This window comes from Gobio gobio (assembly GCF_949357685.1).
Source record: "Gobio gobio genome assembly, chromosome: 8".
Classification (NCBI taxonomy): Eukaryota; Metazoa; Chordata; class Actinopteri; order Cypriniformes; family Gobionidae; genus Gobio; species Gobio gobio.
The window spans coordinates 20,299,007-20,315,955 of NC_137114.1; the positions used below are offsets into that span (position 1 = coordinate 20,299,007).

Genomic DNA, 16,949 nt, shown 5'->3' on the forward strand with positions numbered 1-16,949 from the left:
CAAATTATTAATTTAAATGTTAGTACATAGTAGTTAGTAGTTAAAGACACCTAATATAAAGTGGGACCAAAGGTTTTAATATTAATTAATCAGTGAAATTTGGTTAAATAAACATGTCACACATACCTATGTGCAGATTGTGTCTGTGACCCTTGCATATCTTGACATGGTTGTCTACAATCAATAATTACAATGTAAAAGTGAGACATTGGTAATGCTGACTGATAAAAATATAAAATAAGCAGTGGCAGATTCATTATTTAAATGTACTCAATATGTCCTAATGAATCCAAAGACACCCTTTTGTCATTAAACAAAAGTTTGATGATTTCAGGTCAAGCTTTTCAAAAAGTTTTGTGAAAAGAATAAATAATTGAGATGGACCAGTAGGTGATGCTGTGTCCATACTGTTCAAAGTAGCTTCAGGATGGTAATGATATGTACATCATTTTGTTTCAATTCCTTAAAGCATTTTTAAGTTACAGCCTCACTTTCTGTTTGGCATCCAGTTTGTCATATAGACCTCAAATTTAAATACAGACATTCTGAAGGATGAGAATAAGCCGTGCAAACAGTTACCTGTGCCGTCTCTTGTATATGCAGACTCCAGCAAGTACACAAATGAGGATGAACACAAGTGATGGAGCAATGGCATATAGCCCGAAAGTCTCCGATGTAATCGCTTGAACTTCTATTTCTAAAAGAATTAATAGTCACACATCTCTCACACATCATAAAGCAGTTTCTTTTACAAAAGTCATGTTAAAACATGGACCGATGTATAAGCCGATCTCATTAACATGGATACAATCAGAGATCAACCAAACCATCTTGGATGTAACTGTATAAATCTGTACTCACTCTTAACACTCAGGAAGGCAGTGTTGTTCTGTGTTTTACCACCCCAAAAGTTGGCACTGCAGACAATTTCATCTTTGTCTTCATATCCAGTTGAAATGAAGGTCACAGTGGACACTGTTTCCCAGATGCCTCCACCCATGTGATTATGGCTGATAGTTTCTCGGGCTGTTGGGACGCTCCAGCTGATTTTGGGAGGGTGAGAGGAGCATGTGTGGTTGACTGAGCATTTGACGGTGATGCGTGTCCCGGGCTCGATGTCTTCAGGGAGGGAAGACATCACAGGTTTGTCAGGAGATGCTTTTAAACAAGAAACACAAAGACGTTATATTAATTATGGGATGTGGTGCATCTTTAAAAGCATTTTTATAACCAATTGTGAGTGATTATATGTCCTCACCCCGCATTATAATGAACACACAGCTGTTGTTGAAACTGTATTTCTCTTTTTCTCTTTCTGCTCTGAAGCAGAACGGCCCGTTGTCATGAGTTTGCACATTATCCATCTCCACAGTACAGTTCTGCTCATCCGGGTTTCCCAGGAGCCTCGTGCGGCCTCTGAAGTTGTCTAAGACTTCATGTGAGTCAGTGTGGAACATGTAGCCACCTTTTTTGGTCACCCAAAGAACGCGAAGTCGAGTGACATAGTCCTCTTCCATCTTGAAACTGCACGGTATTACCACACAGGAACGAGGCAACGCAGTGATCCTGGGTATCACATCTGCCTCATATTGGAAATAAGCTGAAATGATACCGTATAATGGATTAATCAATATTATTACAGAACTGAAACATGAGTGCAGTGTAATAATAAAAATATGAGAGTAAGGGGGACAAACACATACTTTCATTCAGGATTGGATCCACTGGTTTTTGATACTCTGTAAGAGAAACCAGGGTAAACAATTATGTTTGGTTTTGGCGTAAGTGAAATGTCACATTTGAGCCTTAGGCTAGAAACCTAATTTATGCAATTATGTGAATTGCAGTAACAAGCCTCAATATTAATGTTGTTGGGTACATCCTAAACCCGAATAAGTTGGCAAAACTCAAAAAAAAAGTTAAGACATTTAAAGTTTAAGTAAGCAGAACTTGCAGATTTTGATTTTGTACTTTGTAAAATCATAATTTTTAATAGTGGAAACTTGGCTAGCTTTAACTAGCTAAATCAATAAATGCTAGCTTGCTCATTGGTAACACAATGCTTTGATAGTATTAGCATAGCATAGCCTTTTCTAATTGAGTATGAAAATATAATACAATTAACACACTATCTGTCCCAAAAGTGTATTTAAAAGAAAGCCATTTATGCTAACCATTTACGGTTCATTATAATAAAATGTATACTTGCAATGCATTTTGAATTGCAGTCCTACACATTTCAAAATGCAAGGCACACAAAATCATTGCTTGCTGCGTTCAAGTAACCAGTTCCGTTCACAATTCAGTACACACACACAAAAAAAAGAAAGATCAATCACAATTTAGTATGCAGACATTACAACAAGGCAGACTGAATAGTGAATATTCTCAAATTTACAAAAAAAATAAAAAAATACGTATACAAAAATATTTAACCAAAAAAGATAACCACTAAAATAACAAGACATGTGTAGCCTGTGAATTTAGGGGCGCTCTCTTTTCCCCCTCTTCTCCCTCTTTCTCCGCCTCTCGCTCACTTTCACTCTTTCCCGTATTGCTACGTCACCTAATGTGGGTGGGAGAGGTTGGCAATTAAGCGCAGGCAGGTGTATAGGCACCTGGGGTCCTCATGCCGGTAGCCATTCATTGTAGCTAGCTACTGACGCGTTGGAGTGCAGCAGTGTTCCTGGGTGCTGTTTGTCATGCAAGGTATGTCCAAACTGGCTGTTGTTGAATGACTATAATGGTTATTTGGGTTCAGTGCACTAAGGGAAGTTTTAATGTTTTCGTGATGGGCTAAGGTGTTACCGAGTGATTGCCAACAGCGCTACTGTTTTGTGTGGGTGCATACGTTTCCAAAACACGTTTGGAAAGCCAAGAGTGACAAGCGTATAGAGAAGGTACCCTTTTATTTTATCTGTTTTAACGTATCTCTGTTGGTCTATGACGTTAATGGTAATGAGGCTCCGTTGTTATGTTCGCCAGCGTCCAGTGACCCTGGTGAGTGCGTGAAGCACGGAACACTGTCTACTCACCCAATCGCTAGCTTGCAAAAAGGTATGTTATGGTTTTAATTATAATGTGTTTGGCAAAAAGCAAAACGGTAACAAAGTTATGTGTTTTTATGGTCGCTGCTGAAAGAAGTAATGATAGAGGGTTTTTCTCGCAGTAAATCTACTGGTTCACGTTTGATTAGGATCTAACAGTATGTAATTTATGGGTCTTGTGTTTGCCGTTTGTGCGCATGCATTTAGTAGCGATATGTAAATAGACTGAATGATTATGACTCTTAGGTGTATAGAGTACTCAACTGTGTCTCTTGTTTCTTTTTTTTGTTGTTTGTTTGTTTTTATAGAGGCTACAGCAATCAGATTGTCGGCTGCTGTTCTCTGGAATGTGTTTGAATGTGTTTGAATGTGTGTATATACAGGTGCTGCTTCATAGACATTTTTCCGTTTGGTTTATTGATTTATTGTATTTTTTTTTTCTTTTCTTTTCTTTTACCACTAGTCGGTGGGCTGTAAGATATGCGTGTTAGTGAACTGATGGTGGCCACCGGCTAGTGGTTTCTTCTTTTTGTTTATCCCCCCCCCCCCCTCCCTATTAATAGCCTATTGTGGATTGGGCCCATAGAATCGATTAGCCTACCGGGCTCTAGTCTGGTTTCCTTAGAGTGTTTCACCCATTTGAACCCGATGTGTGCAGTGTACTGCTGTGACGTGTGCATCTGTTGTAATAGCTTAACAAGCAATGTTGTTGTGGTGGGTAAGCTAAGTTTGTAGTGGTTGTTCTACTCTAAAGTGGTGTGCTTTAGCTCACGTGTGGTATCGAAACCTGGGCCTGTTTAAGCTTACATTCTAGTGGCTCACTCTACTCTGGCTTATCCCTGTTAAATGATGAATTTGTGTGTTATTTATTGACTATCTAAAGTGACTCATTATTTTAACTAAGATAAAATAAACATTGTATCTTTTTACTTTGCTAAACTAAGCCTGTGTGTGGTTCTTTAAGAAAAGAGTCCCCTTGCTCTTACCAGTCTTGTCCAAGGGGTGGCGTAGTCAGTACTTTCATCGCCCACTAGGGGGGCAACAATTGGCGTAGTCGGCAGGGTAGCATTTGTGTCGCTAGATTAGTTTATTTAAGCAGCACCTGTGTGTGTGCGTGTGTGTGTGTGTCTGGGAGAGAGAGAGTACGCTGGTGTGTATAGAGAACAGCAGCTGGCAACAAAATGAGTGACGGAGAGGAGTCCGCGGTGGAATTACAGCAGCTGCGACGACGTTTGGAGCAGCTCCAGGCTGAAAATGAGAGACTTTCGGGGGGAGGGACAGCGGGCAACGCTAGTAGTAGTACTAGTACCCAGCCTGTTCGACGGGAGAAAGCGTTCTTTATACCTCGAGAGCGGCGATGCCCAAAGTTTTCTGGCTCCGCAACTGCAGGGTCTTTGTCTGTTGAAGAATGGATTGAAGAGGCAAAAAGTGGTATTCGGGCAACGCATATGTCTAATTTTGACAAGGCCCTGTTTTTGTTTGATCACTTAGAGGGTGAAGCCCGAAATGAGATGAAGTACCGTCCTATAGCCACACGTGAAAACCCTGAGTCGATAATTGAAGTCTTAAGGGAAGTATATGGGTGTGCTAAATCATATGTGTACTGGCAACAGCATTTCTTTAACAGAAAACAAAAGGACAATGAAACTTTGTTAGAGTTCTCTCATGCTTTAATGGAAATGTTGGATAAAGTAAAACAGTCAAATGAAGGTGCCATTAGGAACCCTGATATTGTTTTGCGAGACCAGTTTTGTGAAAATGTCTGTGATCCTATGTTGCGCAGGGAACTCAAGCGACTGGTACGAGCAGATAGTGGGTTGACTCTTCTAGCCGTACGGAAAGAAGCTATAAGGTGGGTGCAGAAGGGTCAGTCCAACCGAGACCGTAGTTACCGTGCTCCAGGCGCAAGCAGTGAAGCTCAGGTTGTGTCGCAATGTGTTACAGCCCCCCAGTCATCGGAATTCATTGAATTAAAAGACTTGGTTCTTAAGCAACAAGCTCAGTTAGACATGCTCGTGAGGCAGTTAGGACACCATAGTGGTAGATCACAGCCCCCTCCACCACACCGGGGTGGGCGATACAAACGTGCCCCCAATGGTCAGCCCATTTGTCTACGGTGTGATCAGCCAGGCCATATAGCACGTTACTGCCAGGCAGTTCCCCCCACCCACAATAGTAGGTTAGCTTCACGTTTGCCCCCTGACATTCCCCCTAACCAAGTACCGGGCCCAGACAACCTCCCTAGTCAATCGGGAAACTAGAAATTCCCAGTGTGCAGAGCCACACGCTGGGCAGGGATGTGTCTGGCTCAATTTATCCTCAATCATATGATAAGTTAGTTAAAACTTGCCCTGTATTGTCTGTTTCTATGGGAGACGTAACAGTTCCCTGCCTGATTGACACTGGGTCAATGGTGACCAACATCACTGAGAGTTTCTTTCAAGAGCATTTTCATCATCTACAAAAGAAGGATTGTAGATGGCTTGGGCTTAAGGCCGCTAATGGTTTAGACATCCCCTATATTGGTTACCTAGAGTTGGATGTGGGGGTACTGGGGCAATGCATTCAGGGGAGGGGAATTTTAATTGTTAAAGACCCAGAGAATAGCACTCTTAAAGACCGTAAGCTTGTAACACCCGGGATACTGGGAATGAATGTAATTGGGGAATGCTATCAGGTCCTTTTTAAACAACATGGGTCACAGCTCTTTCATTCACTCCCTGTGAAATCGGCGGCACCGGCAACCCGACGTGCGTTGAGACACTGCGAACAGATCCAAGCCATTGTAAATGCACCAAAGCCGTTTAAAGTGAAAGTCCATGGGAAACGGGCAGTCTGTCTGGAGGCAGGAGCCCTAACCATGGTCCCGGTTACATGCCCCCAGCTTGAGTCCGTAGAGTTTTTGCTGGAGCCCTTGGACTTTGACGAGGAGCAATTGCCCGAAGGCCTACTAGTTTCCCCTACCCTGGTGCCGGCTAGAAAGGGTTGTCTATATGCACCTGTAGTGAATGTGGGTAACACAAAGGTATGGTTGTCCCCACGCCGTCCTATTGGTACTGTACAAGTTGTGGCAGCAGCTGTAACAGGAACCGCTGCCTCTATATCCGTCGACCCTTCATGGGAACAGTGTCAAGCTTATGTATCCACCCAGGAGGTAGTTGAGTGCTGCAGTGCTCCTGAGTTCATGGCGCCAGACTTTCCGGGGTTGACCCAGCAACAAGCGGCTGAGGCCAGGGCCCTCCTTGTCCAGTATAGTAACATCTTTTCCCAAGGGGAGGGAGACCTAGGATGTACGTCCTTAATCAGCCATGAGATTCCCCTGTTGGACAATGCTCCTGTTAGACAGCCATATCGTAGAATTCCACCCTCCCAGTATGAAACTGTAAAAGCGCATATCCGACAGCTCTTAGATAGTAAAGTCATCAGAGAAAGTAGCAGTCCATATTCTTCCCCTATAGTCTTGGTGACTAAGAAGGATGGGAGTTTGCGCCTTTGTGTAGATTACAGGCAGTTAAATGCAAAAACCCGCTGTGACGCATTTCCCCTTCCCCGTATCGAAGAATCGTTGGATGCACTTTCAGGAGCAAAATGGTTCTCCACCTTGGACCTTGCAAGTGGATATAACCAGGTGCCAGTGGTGGAGCGGGATAAACCTAAGACCGCCTTCTGTACGCCTTTTGGCCTATTTGAGTTTAACAGAATGGCATTCGGATTGTGTAATGCACCTGGAACGTTCCAGCGTTTAATGGAGCGCATGTTTGGCGATTGCAGATACCAGTCCGTTCTACTGTACCTGGACGATGTAATCGTCTTTTCCACCACTGTCCAGCAGCATTTGGAAAGACTGGGAGAGGTGTTTTCCCGTCTGCAAAAACAGGGACTAAAAGTAAAGCTGTCAAAATGCCGTTTCTTCCAGCACCAGGTTAGTTATTTGGGGCATGTGGTCTCCGCTGAGGGAGTTGCCACGGATCCCGCCAAGATAGAGGTGGTTAAGGAGTGGAGACGCCCTGGACATCTGGCTGAATTACGATCTTTCCTGGGTTTCGCGAGCTATTATCGCCGCTTCGTGGAGGGATTTTCAAAGCTGGCAGCCCCGCTCCACCATCTGGTAGGAAGACTCAGTGGACCTCGAAGGAAGGGAAAGACCCCCCCAGTTCCTCTGGCCTCAGCCTGGGATGAAGGATGCGAGCAAGCATTTCTGTCTCTGAAGGAACGACTCACCTCGGCTCCAGTGCTGGCTTATGCCGACTTTAAGAAGCCCTTCATCTTGGAGGTAGATGCCAGCCACGGAGGTCTTGGTGCAGTCCTCTCCCAAGAGCATGAAGGGAAAGTACGCCCAGTTGCCTTTGCCAGTCGGGGACTCAGAGCTGCTGAAAGAAATATGGAGAACTATAGCTCCATGAAGCTCGAACTACTTGCGGTAAAATGGGCAGTTACGGAAAAGTTCCGTGAATATTTGCTGGGGAATCATTTCACAATCCTTACTGACAATAACCCCCTGAGCCATTTGCACACGGCAAAGCTGGGAGCAACCGAACAGCGGTGGGCTTCTCAACTGGCATCATTCAATTTTACCCTCAGATATCGTCCGGGCTAGAGCAATCAGAATGCGGACGCCCTTTCTCGTCAGTATCTGGAACGCTTCGCCTTCGGGACAGAGGTCCCCGCGTTGGGCGCATAGACCAGCCTTGGTCCGATACCGGCCATAGAGGGCCAATGCGAGGAGGTGGTGGCCTTACCTGGGCGTACACCTCAGGATCTCAGCTCGCTTCAGGAAGCTGACCCAGTCATCGGGCCCGTGAGGAAGTACTATCAAGAAGGGCGACGGCCAGGTGCAATGGAGCGTGAAGTGTTACCCAAGTCCAGCAGAGCCCTGCTCCGGCACTGGGACCACCTAGTGAACGAGGAAGGAGTTCTGTACCGCCAGATTCATGCACCGGGGTGGGGGGGTCCAGAGACTCTCCAGCTGTTGCTGCCTCAGTGCCTGCAAGCTGAGGTCCTACGGAGTGTCCACGATGAGCAAGGGCACCAAGGCCTGGAAAGAACACTCCAGCTACTCCGAAGCCGATGTTTTTGGCCCAGTATGACTAAAGATGCTGAACAGTGGTGCCAGCAGTGCCAGCGATGCGTTCTGGGGAAGGCCGTCCAGCCCAAGGTCCGTATGTATTGGAGCACGATGCAAGCCACTAGACCGAATGAAATCCTGGCTCTTGATTTCACTCTGTTAGAGCCGGCCAGTGATGGACGAGAGAATGTCCTGATTCTCACAGACATATTTACAAAGTACTTGCAGGCTGTCTATACTAAAGAACAGAGAGCTCCGACTGTGGCCAGGGCCTTGGTACAGCAATGGTTCCATAGGTTTGGTCCCCCAGCTCGTATACACTCTGACCGAGGGCGAAACTTTGAGAGCCTCTTGATCCAGCAACTGTGTCAGATGTACGGTATAAAAAAGAGCCGCACCACTCCGTACCATCCTCAAGGGAATGCCCAGTGTGAGCGGTTTAACCGCACCCTCCATGACTTGCTGCGCACACTACCTGAGACAGAGAAGCGTCGCTGGCCACATCATCTGCCTCAGCTCACCTTTGCCTATAATATTACCCCACACCAGACCACAGGGCATACACCATATTATCTGATGTTTGGCCACCACCCAAGATTGCCAGTCGACTTCTTGCTTGGTATCAGGGAGGCTGCTCCAGACACCAACACCCTAGAAGAATGGGTTTAAAAGCACCAGCAAAGTGTCAGGATGACGCATGAACATGTCCGGCCGAGGTCAGAAGAAATGGCCCTCAGGCGGAACCAGAACCACAATGATCAGGTGAACGATGCCGGCTTCCAAGAAGGAGATTTGATCTATCTGCGGAACCATCCACATGGGAGAAATAAAATCCAGGACTACTGGAACTCTGTGGCCTATTGAGTTGTACGCTGCCCTTCTGGAGCAGGAGCGGTATACACTGTGACCCCTGCAGATGCGGGTGGACCTGTTCGACAGGTGCATCGTTCTGAGATGCGCGCCATCCCTATGGGATTGAGGCCCGGGCCAGGTGGTGTTCCTGGTCCAGCTTGGGAAGAGGAGACTCTCAAGGATCCTCCTGCCGGGAACGATAGTGATGCCCGAGATGTGCTCATTTGGTATGGGGCGGAACAAGAACCTCAAGCTGTACCTGCACCCACCGGCACCTCAGCATCTGATGACATTGACATTGAGGATATGGCTGAGGTGCCTGAGGACAACATTGTGGCTGTGCGCCGTTCAGCGAGGTCTACGGCAGGGCAGCACTCCAATCTCTACCATCTACCCCGGCCAACTTGTGGCAGAAATGATGGTCCATCAGGAATAGAGGGTGAATACTCCCGGGCATGAGGTGTCATCGTCGGGCCGCCGATTCATTTGGAGGGGGTGGATTGTAGCCTGTGAATTTAGGGGCGCTCTCTTTTCCCCCTCTTCTCCCTCTTTCTCCGCCTCTCGCTCACTTTCACTCTTTCCCGTATTGCTACGTCACCTAATGTGGGTGGGAGAGGTTGGCAATTAAGCGCAGGCAGGTGTATAGGCACCTGGGGTCCTCATGCCGGTAGCCATTCATTGTAGCTAGCTACTGACGCGTTGGAGTGCAGCAGTGTTCCTGGGTGCTGTTTGTCATGCAAGGTATGTCCAAACTGGCTGTTGTTGAATGACTATAATGGTTATTTGGGTTCAGTGCACTAAGGGAAGTTTTAATGTTTTCGTGATGGGCTAAGGTGTTACCGAGTGATTGCCAACAGCGCTACTGTTTTGTGTGGGTGCATACGTTTCCAAAACACGTTTGGAAAGCCAAGAGTGACAAGCGTATAGAGAAGGTACCCTTTTATTTTATCTGTTTTAACGTATCTCTGTTGGTCTATGACGTTAATGGTAATGAGGCTCCGTTGTTATGTTCGCCAGCGTCCAGTGACCCTGGTGAGTATGTGAAGCACGGAACACTGTCTACTCACCCAATCGCTAGCTTGCAAAAAGGTATGTTATGGTTTTAATTATAATGTGTTTGGTAAAAAGCAAAACGGTAACAAAGTTATGTGCTTTATGGTCGCTGCTGAAAGAAGTAATGATAGAGGGTTTTTCTCGCAGTAAATCTACTGGTTCACGTTTGATTAGGATCTAACAGTATGTAATTTATGTGTCTTGTGTTTGCCGTGTGTGCGCATGCATTTAGTAGCGATATGTAAATAGACTGAATGATTATGACTCTTAGGTGTATAGAGTACTCAACTGTGTCTCTTGTTTCTTTTTTTTGTTGTTTGTTTGTTTTTATAGAGGCTACAGCAATCAGATTGTCGGCTGCTGTTCTCTTGAATGTGTTTGAATGTGTGTATATACAGGTGCTGCTTCATAGACATTTTTCCGTTTGGTTTATTGATTTATTGTATTTTTTTTTTCTTTTCTTTTCTTTTACCACTAGTCGGTGGGCTGTAAGATATGCGTGTTAGTGAACTGATGGTGGCCACCGGCTAGTGGTTTCTTCTTTTTGTTTATCCCCCCCCCCCTTCCCTATTAATAGCCTATTGTGGATTGGGCCCATAGAATCGATTAGCCTACCGGGCTCTAGTCTGGTTTCCTTAGAGTGTTTCACCCATTTGAACCCGATGTGTGCAGTGTACTGCTGTGACGTGTGCATCTGTTGTAATAGCTTAACAAGCAATGTTGTTGTGGTGGGTAAGCTAAGTTTGTAGTGGTTGTTCTACTCTAAAGTGGTGTGCTTTAGCTCACGTGTGGTATCGAAACCTGGGCCTGTTTAAGCTTACATTCTGGTGGCTCACTCTACTCTGGCTTATCCCTGTTAAATGATGAATTTGTGTGTTATTTATTGACTATCTAAAGTGACTCATTATTTTAACTAAGATAAAATAAACATTGTATCTTTTTACTTTGCTAAACTAAGCCTGTGTGTGGTTCTTTAAGAAAAGAGTCCCCTTGCTCTTACCAGTCTTGTCCAAGGGGTGGCGTAGTCAGTACTTTCATCGCCCACTAGGGGGGCAACACATGTAGAGTTCACACACATCATACATGACCCCAACAAATTACTCACGTTGTACACGTAAAACAACAGAAGCTTCGATGTTTCCTCCAGAGAATTTTGCAGTGCAAATCAATTTCTTCCCATTGTCGTCTACTGCACCCAGAAAGGTTATGTTGGAAAAGGTGACCTGATCTAAACCAGAAAGTGTTTTTCTCTCGGTTGAGACCTGCATATTCTCATAGTTCCATGTGATGGTTGGAGTCTCTCTCTGGCAGGAGTGATAGACGGAACAAGTGAAGTTCTTTGCGATGCCCTCTGTGACATCTGCCAGTTCAGGCTCAATCCTTATTTTTTGATGAACACCTGAAATTGAAATTAAACCTTGTAATAGGTCCAACTGTGAATGCTAATGCTAATAGAAGACAAAGCAGTTCATATTTATGTTCACTTACAATGTGCATTTTTGACCTCATTAGCTGTCACTGTTGTGCCACCATGGTGTGTTACAGAACACTCAATAGTCAAGCGTTCTGCCTGTACGACGCCTGTGCGCGTCAGAGTGATCTTCCACAGGCCATCTTTAATATGCTCATTGTCTATTTTGTCAGTTCCTTTTATACCATTCAGAATGATGTTTGGTTTGCTGAATGGACACGTGTGGAAAGCTGAACATACTATTGTGATGCTGTCACCCGTCCTGTCACCTCCATAAATATTGATGCTGGGCTGCTGTGGACTTGCTGATTTATAATTGACAGAAACATTAGAATTAATACATCATACATTTCAAAATGTTTGGATAAAACAAACTTTAGATAAAAAAGTAAAAACAACAACAAAAACAAGTGGAATTTGAAAATGCTGCTAGAGCTTTTTTCTCAGAACTAACTTCCTTTTTCTGTGCCACTTTTCAATTTTTTTTAAACCATGCCATTTGGTATTTTATAAAGAAGTAAAAAAAACGCTTTTTGTTGCAAATTGTCTTTCCTTTCCTTTTGAAAAGTTAAATAAATAAATTACTACAGTTGGACAATCAGAGATATTACAGCAAAATAATAATATTCCAAGAATATTAACATACCATCAACAATGATTTTAGACGTGACATCGTAAAATTTGTAGTTGTGCCATGGAACATTTTCAGGGTCAATCCTTGTGTATAATGTCTCTCCATGGTGGGACTGTTCCAGGTTTTTGATCAGCAGACTGCAATCCCCACTTGAGTCTCCAAATAGATCAGTTTTCCCTCTGAACTTCTCAATGACATTGTTTGCATGCAAAGAATCATAAACTAAAGGATAACCTTTAGAGGTCCACTGATACCACACAACTCTACGTGGGTTTTTGGGTGGGTTTGATGTGTAAGAGAAAGAACATGGTATAACCAGACAGGAACCTCTGAGGCCACGGATGTCTTTTGGCATCATCACTTCCCATCCCAAAGCATTATACTGCACAATACCTGTGGGACAAAAGTTGGAGAACATTCCTGGCTGATTGCTATGATAGAATTGGTAGAACTAGAAGAATAAAGTGCAGTAGATGGTAATGCTTTATTTGTGCTTAAAACCACTGTTTTCATGATTATGATAATAAATTAAAATAATATCATAAAAATTACCAGTACGCAGTATAAATTCGCAAATATAAATATAAAAATGATATTTGTGCTTAAAACGTCTCGGTTACGTATGTAACCCTCGTTCCCTGAGGTGGGAACGGAGACGTACGTTAGTGACTAACGAATGGGGGTTTCGCCTAGAAGCCAATTACCTTCTAGGTTTTTTACAGCGCCCAATGCCATGGGCATGCGGAATTTGCTCCTCCAAAGGCAGCGCTTGCAGGTTCACTACCTGATCTCTGAAGGGAGTGGTAGGAACCTTGGGCACATATCCAGGCCGGGGTCTCAAGATCACGTGAGAGTTAGCCGGCCCGAATTCTAGGCACGCTTCGTCAACCGAAAAAGCCTGCAGGTCCCCGACCCTCTTAAGGGAGGCCAATGCGGTCAGCAGAGCCGTCTTCATCGACAGGAACTTAATATCGACCGACCGCAAAGACTCAAAGGGAGGCCTCTGCAGAGCTTGTAAGACTACTGAGAGGTCCCAAGAGGGAACGAGAGGAGAGGGAGGAGGATTCAGTCTCCTCGCCCCCCTCAGGAACCTGATGATCAGGTTGTGCTGACTTACCTTCTTGTCTCCCAAGAGGTCGTGATAGGCAGATATTGCGGCCACATACACTTTCAGGGTGGAGGGAGACAGCCTTCGCTCCAGCCCCTCTTGGAGAAACGAAAGCACGGACCCGATCGGGCATTTCCAGGGGTCTTCTTGGCGGGAAGAGCACCAGGTGATGAAGAGGTTCCACTTCAACGCATAGAGGTGTCGTGTAGACTCTGCCCTAGCGGAAGTGATGGTGGCGACCACCGTAGGTGGTAGGCCACTAAAACCTGCCGCGTCCCGTCCAGAAGCCACACGTGGAGCTTCCAGAGCGCTGGACGCGGGTGCCATAGAGTGCCCTGTCTTAGAGAAAGGAGGTCCGTTCTCAGAGGGATAGGCCAGGGAGGGGCTGTCGCAAGGAGCAGCAGTTCTGAGAACCAGGTCTGGCCGTGCCAATACGGGGCGACCAATATGACCTGCTCCTTGTCCTCTCTGATCTTGCACAGTACTCGTGCGAGAAGGCTCACTGGGGGAAACGCATATAAGCGCAGGCCCTGGGGCCAGCTGTGCGCCAGTGCATCCGTGCCGAGCGTGCCCTCGGTCAGGGAAAAAAACAGGCTGCATTGGGAAGAGTCGTGGGAGGCAAACAGATCTCCCTGTGCGTCGCCGAACTGTTCCCAAATCAGCTGGAGCGTATGGGGATGGAGTCTCCATTCTCCAGGAAGTGGCTGAATCCGTGAGAGCTCGTCGGCTGCACGGTTCAGTTCTCCTGGGATGTGGATAGCACGAAGGGACCTCAGGTGCTTCTGACTCCATAAAACGAGATGGCGGGCGAGTTGAGACATATGGCGGGAGCGTAGACCGCCCTGGTGGTTGATGTACGCTACAGTGGCCGTGTTGTCTGTCCGGACAAGTACGTGTTGACCCCTCAGCAACGCTCGGAAGCGGTGCAGGGCGAACCGTACTGCCAGCAACTCGAGGCAATTGACATGCAGAAGGCGCTGGGGTCCTGTCCAGGAGCCCGCGGCTGCTTGTCCATTGCACTTGGCACCCCAGCCCGTGGTGGTGGCATCTGTTGATACAACAATATGCCTGGAAACTCGTTCTGAGGACACAACGGTCCGTAGAAAGCTGAGGTTCGACCACGGAGTGAGTGTCTGTAAGCAGGCCCGGGTTACTTGGACCCGGAGCGTGCCAGACCGCCATGCCCATCTCGGGACTCGATCGCGTAGCCAGTGCTGAAGCAGTCTCATATGTAGCAATCCTAGCGGCGTCACGGCGGCTGCAGATGCCATATGCCCCAGGAGCCTCTGAAAATGTTTCAGTGGAACCGCACTCTTGCTCTCGATTTGACGGAGGCAAGTCAGCAGAGACTGCACGCTCTCGCTCGTAAGCTGCGCGCACATGGCGACCGAGTCGATCTCCATACCGAGAAAAGAGATCCTCTGCACGGGGCAAAGTTTGCTCTTCTCCCAGTTGACCCGAAGGCCCAGACGGGCTAAGTGGTGGAGAACCAGATCTCTGTGTTCGCAAACCTGCTCTCGAGGGTGACTCATTATGAGCCAGTCGTCGAGGTAGTTCAGGATGCGAAACCCCGTGCTGCCGGAGGGGCGCAAGGGCTGCCTCGGCAATCTTCGTAAAGACGCGAGGGGACAGAGATAGCCCGAATGGGAGGACCGCGTACTGGTATGCCCGCCCCTCGAAAGCAAACCGTAGGAACGGCCTGTGTCGAGGTAGGATGGAGACATGAAAGTAAGCGTCCTTCAGGTCGATCGCTGCAAACCAATCGCCGGGACGAACGCATTCGAAAAGGCGTTTCGCTGTCAACATCTTGAACGGAAGCCTGTGTAGGATACCGGTTCAAGATGCGCAGATCCAGGATTGGTCTTAGCCCACCGGTCTTTTTGGGTACAGTGAAGTAGGGGCTGTAGAACCCGGACTTCATCTCGGCTGGCGGGACAGGCTCGATCGCACCCTTCGCCAGTAGGGTGGCAACCTCCGCTCGCATGACAGAGGCATTGGCCCCGACCATAGTAAAGCGGACTCCCCGGAAGCAGGGAGGAGCCTGCGCGAACTGAATTGCGTAGCCGCGCCTGATTGTCTTCGTGACCCAGCGGGACAGCCCTGGAATCTGAAGCCAGGCTCACAGGAACTGCACCAGCAGGGTCATTTGGACTACAGACGTACCCGGTGTGGGGCAGCGATGCAGCGTTACCGACCCGGACAAGGGAGGCTGTTGGGCGTCCCGGTGTGGGGGTGCTGTTAACGGCTGCGTCCTGACAGAGGAGACCAGGGAAGGATGCGCGTTCCACTGGGGTCTGCTTTGCCAGGAGGCTGGCGACAGAGAGGGATGCGAGTGGCGAGACCCGTGGGTGGCGCGTACTGTCATCACCGATCTCTGGGGGCTCAGGGATGGGAGTGTTAATTCTTTCATTGACCCGGGGGCCAGCAGCTGAACAAAGGATTCTCCCCCGGCCCTCCACCGGGGGAAGGAGTGGTCCTGCTAACATCTCCTGGAAAGAATTTCCCATCCCTGAGCCGTCCGTCTCAGGAGTGCCGCTTGGCCTGGCGTTTAGCCGGGCGCGGGGCGGCCTGAGGGGACTGGGATGCCTTTCTACGGCTTCCTCCGCGACCCAGCCCGGGTGATGGCTGCTGCTTGGACCGGGTGGGAGGGGCGGGAGCCCTAGGAGGGCGTCCTCGGCGGCGAGCAGGTTGAGGCGACTGTGCCGGCGGCTGGGTGTAAGCAGCAGCTGGCCGCCGGGGCAGTATATGCTTTATAGCCTCAGTCTGCTTCTGGGCGATTGAAAACTGTTGGGCGAAGTTTTTAACCGCGCCACCGAAGAGGCCAGCCTGGGATATGGGGGCATCGAGGAAACGTGTCCGCTCGGTGTCCCGTATATCGGCCAGGTTAAGCCACAGATGTCTCTCCTGGACCACGTTTGTGGACATCACTTGAACCAGGGAGCGTGCGGTCACCTTCGTCGCCCGGAAAGCAAGGTCGGTGGCGGCACGCAGCTCATCTAAGAGCCCCGGATCAACTCTACCCTCGTGCATGTCCCTGAGGATCCTGGCCTGGTAGACCTGGAGGATCGCCATGGCATGCAAAGAGGCGGCAGCTCTGTGCGATTTCGCCACCAAGGTTGATGTGAATTGACAGGCTTTAGAGGGGTGCTTAGGATCACCACGCCATGTTGAAGCGCTCTGTGGACACAGTTGCATCGCAACAGAACGTTCAACTGTGGGGACCCCAGTGTACCCTTTGGCCGCAGCCCCATCAAGGGTGGAGAAGGCGGAGGAGACTGCAGACCGATCACGGGAAGACAATGGGGACTTCCACCACCGGGCAATCTCCTCATGCAGCTCGGGAAAGAAAGATATTGGGGGCGGGGACTGACGTGAGTCAGCGCAGGTCCCCAAAAACCAATCGTCGAGCAGCGAGCTTTCGGGACAGGGTGGAGGGTTCCACTCTAATCCTAGACTCGCGGCTGCCCGAGACAACATGGCTGTCAGCTCTGGGTCCGACTCGGGCAATGCTGGCGCGCCCGAAGGCGGCAGCACAGCCGAGTCATCATCCTCAAAGGACTCGAGCCCACCTTGTGATGCGGTGACCGACATCGCATCATCCTCCGGAGCACCACACGAAATGTGCAGGGGTGCCGGGGAAGGCCCCGCGATCTCAGTCTGGATACTCGCGGGTTGTGGAGCGCTAGAGGGGGGTGTGGCCCGAGGCATGAGCGTCGGGG

General features: G+C 48.1%; 1 protein-coding gene across 1 annotated transcript in view; it reads right to left on the minus strand.

Moving 5' to 3' along the window:
* LOC307130206 (uncharacterized protein) overlaps positions 1-16,949 on the minus strand; it is a 35,277-nt gene that overhangs the window by 7,218 nt on the left and 11,110 nt on the right. Inside the window, exons 9-16 of the mRNA XM_079823150.1 lie at positions 12,135-12,515; positions 11,506-11,793; positions 11,123-11,416; positions 1,704-1,739; positions 1,259-1,600; positions 862-1,158; positions 580-697; positions 127-174 (exon numbers count right to left, since the gene is read on the minus strand). Coding sequence (XP_079679276.1) covers positions 127-174; positions 580-697; positions 862-1,158; positions 1,259-1,600; positions 1,704-1,739; positions 11,123-11,416; positions 11,506-11,793; positions 12,135-12,515 — 1,804 coding nt within the window. The remainder of the gene's footprint in view (positions 1-126; positions 175-579; positions 698-861; positions 1,159-1,258; positions 1,601-1,703; positions 1,740-11,122; positions 11,417-11,505; positions 11,794-12,134; positions 12,516-16,949) is intronic.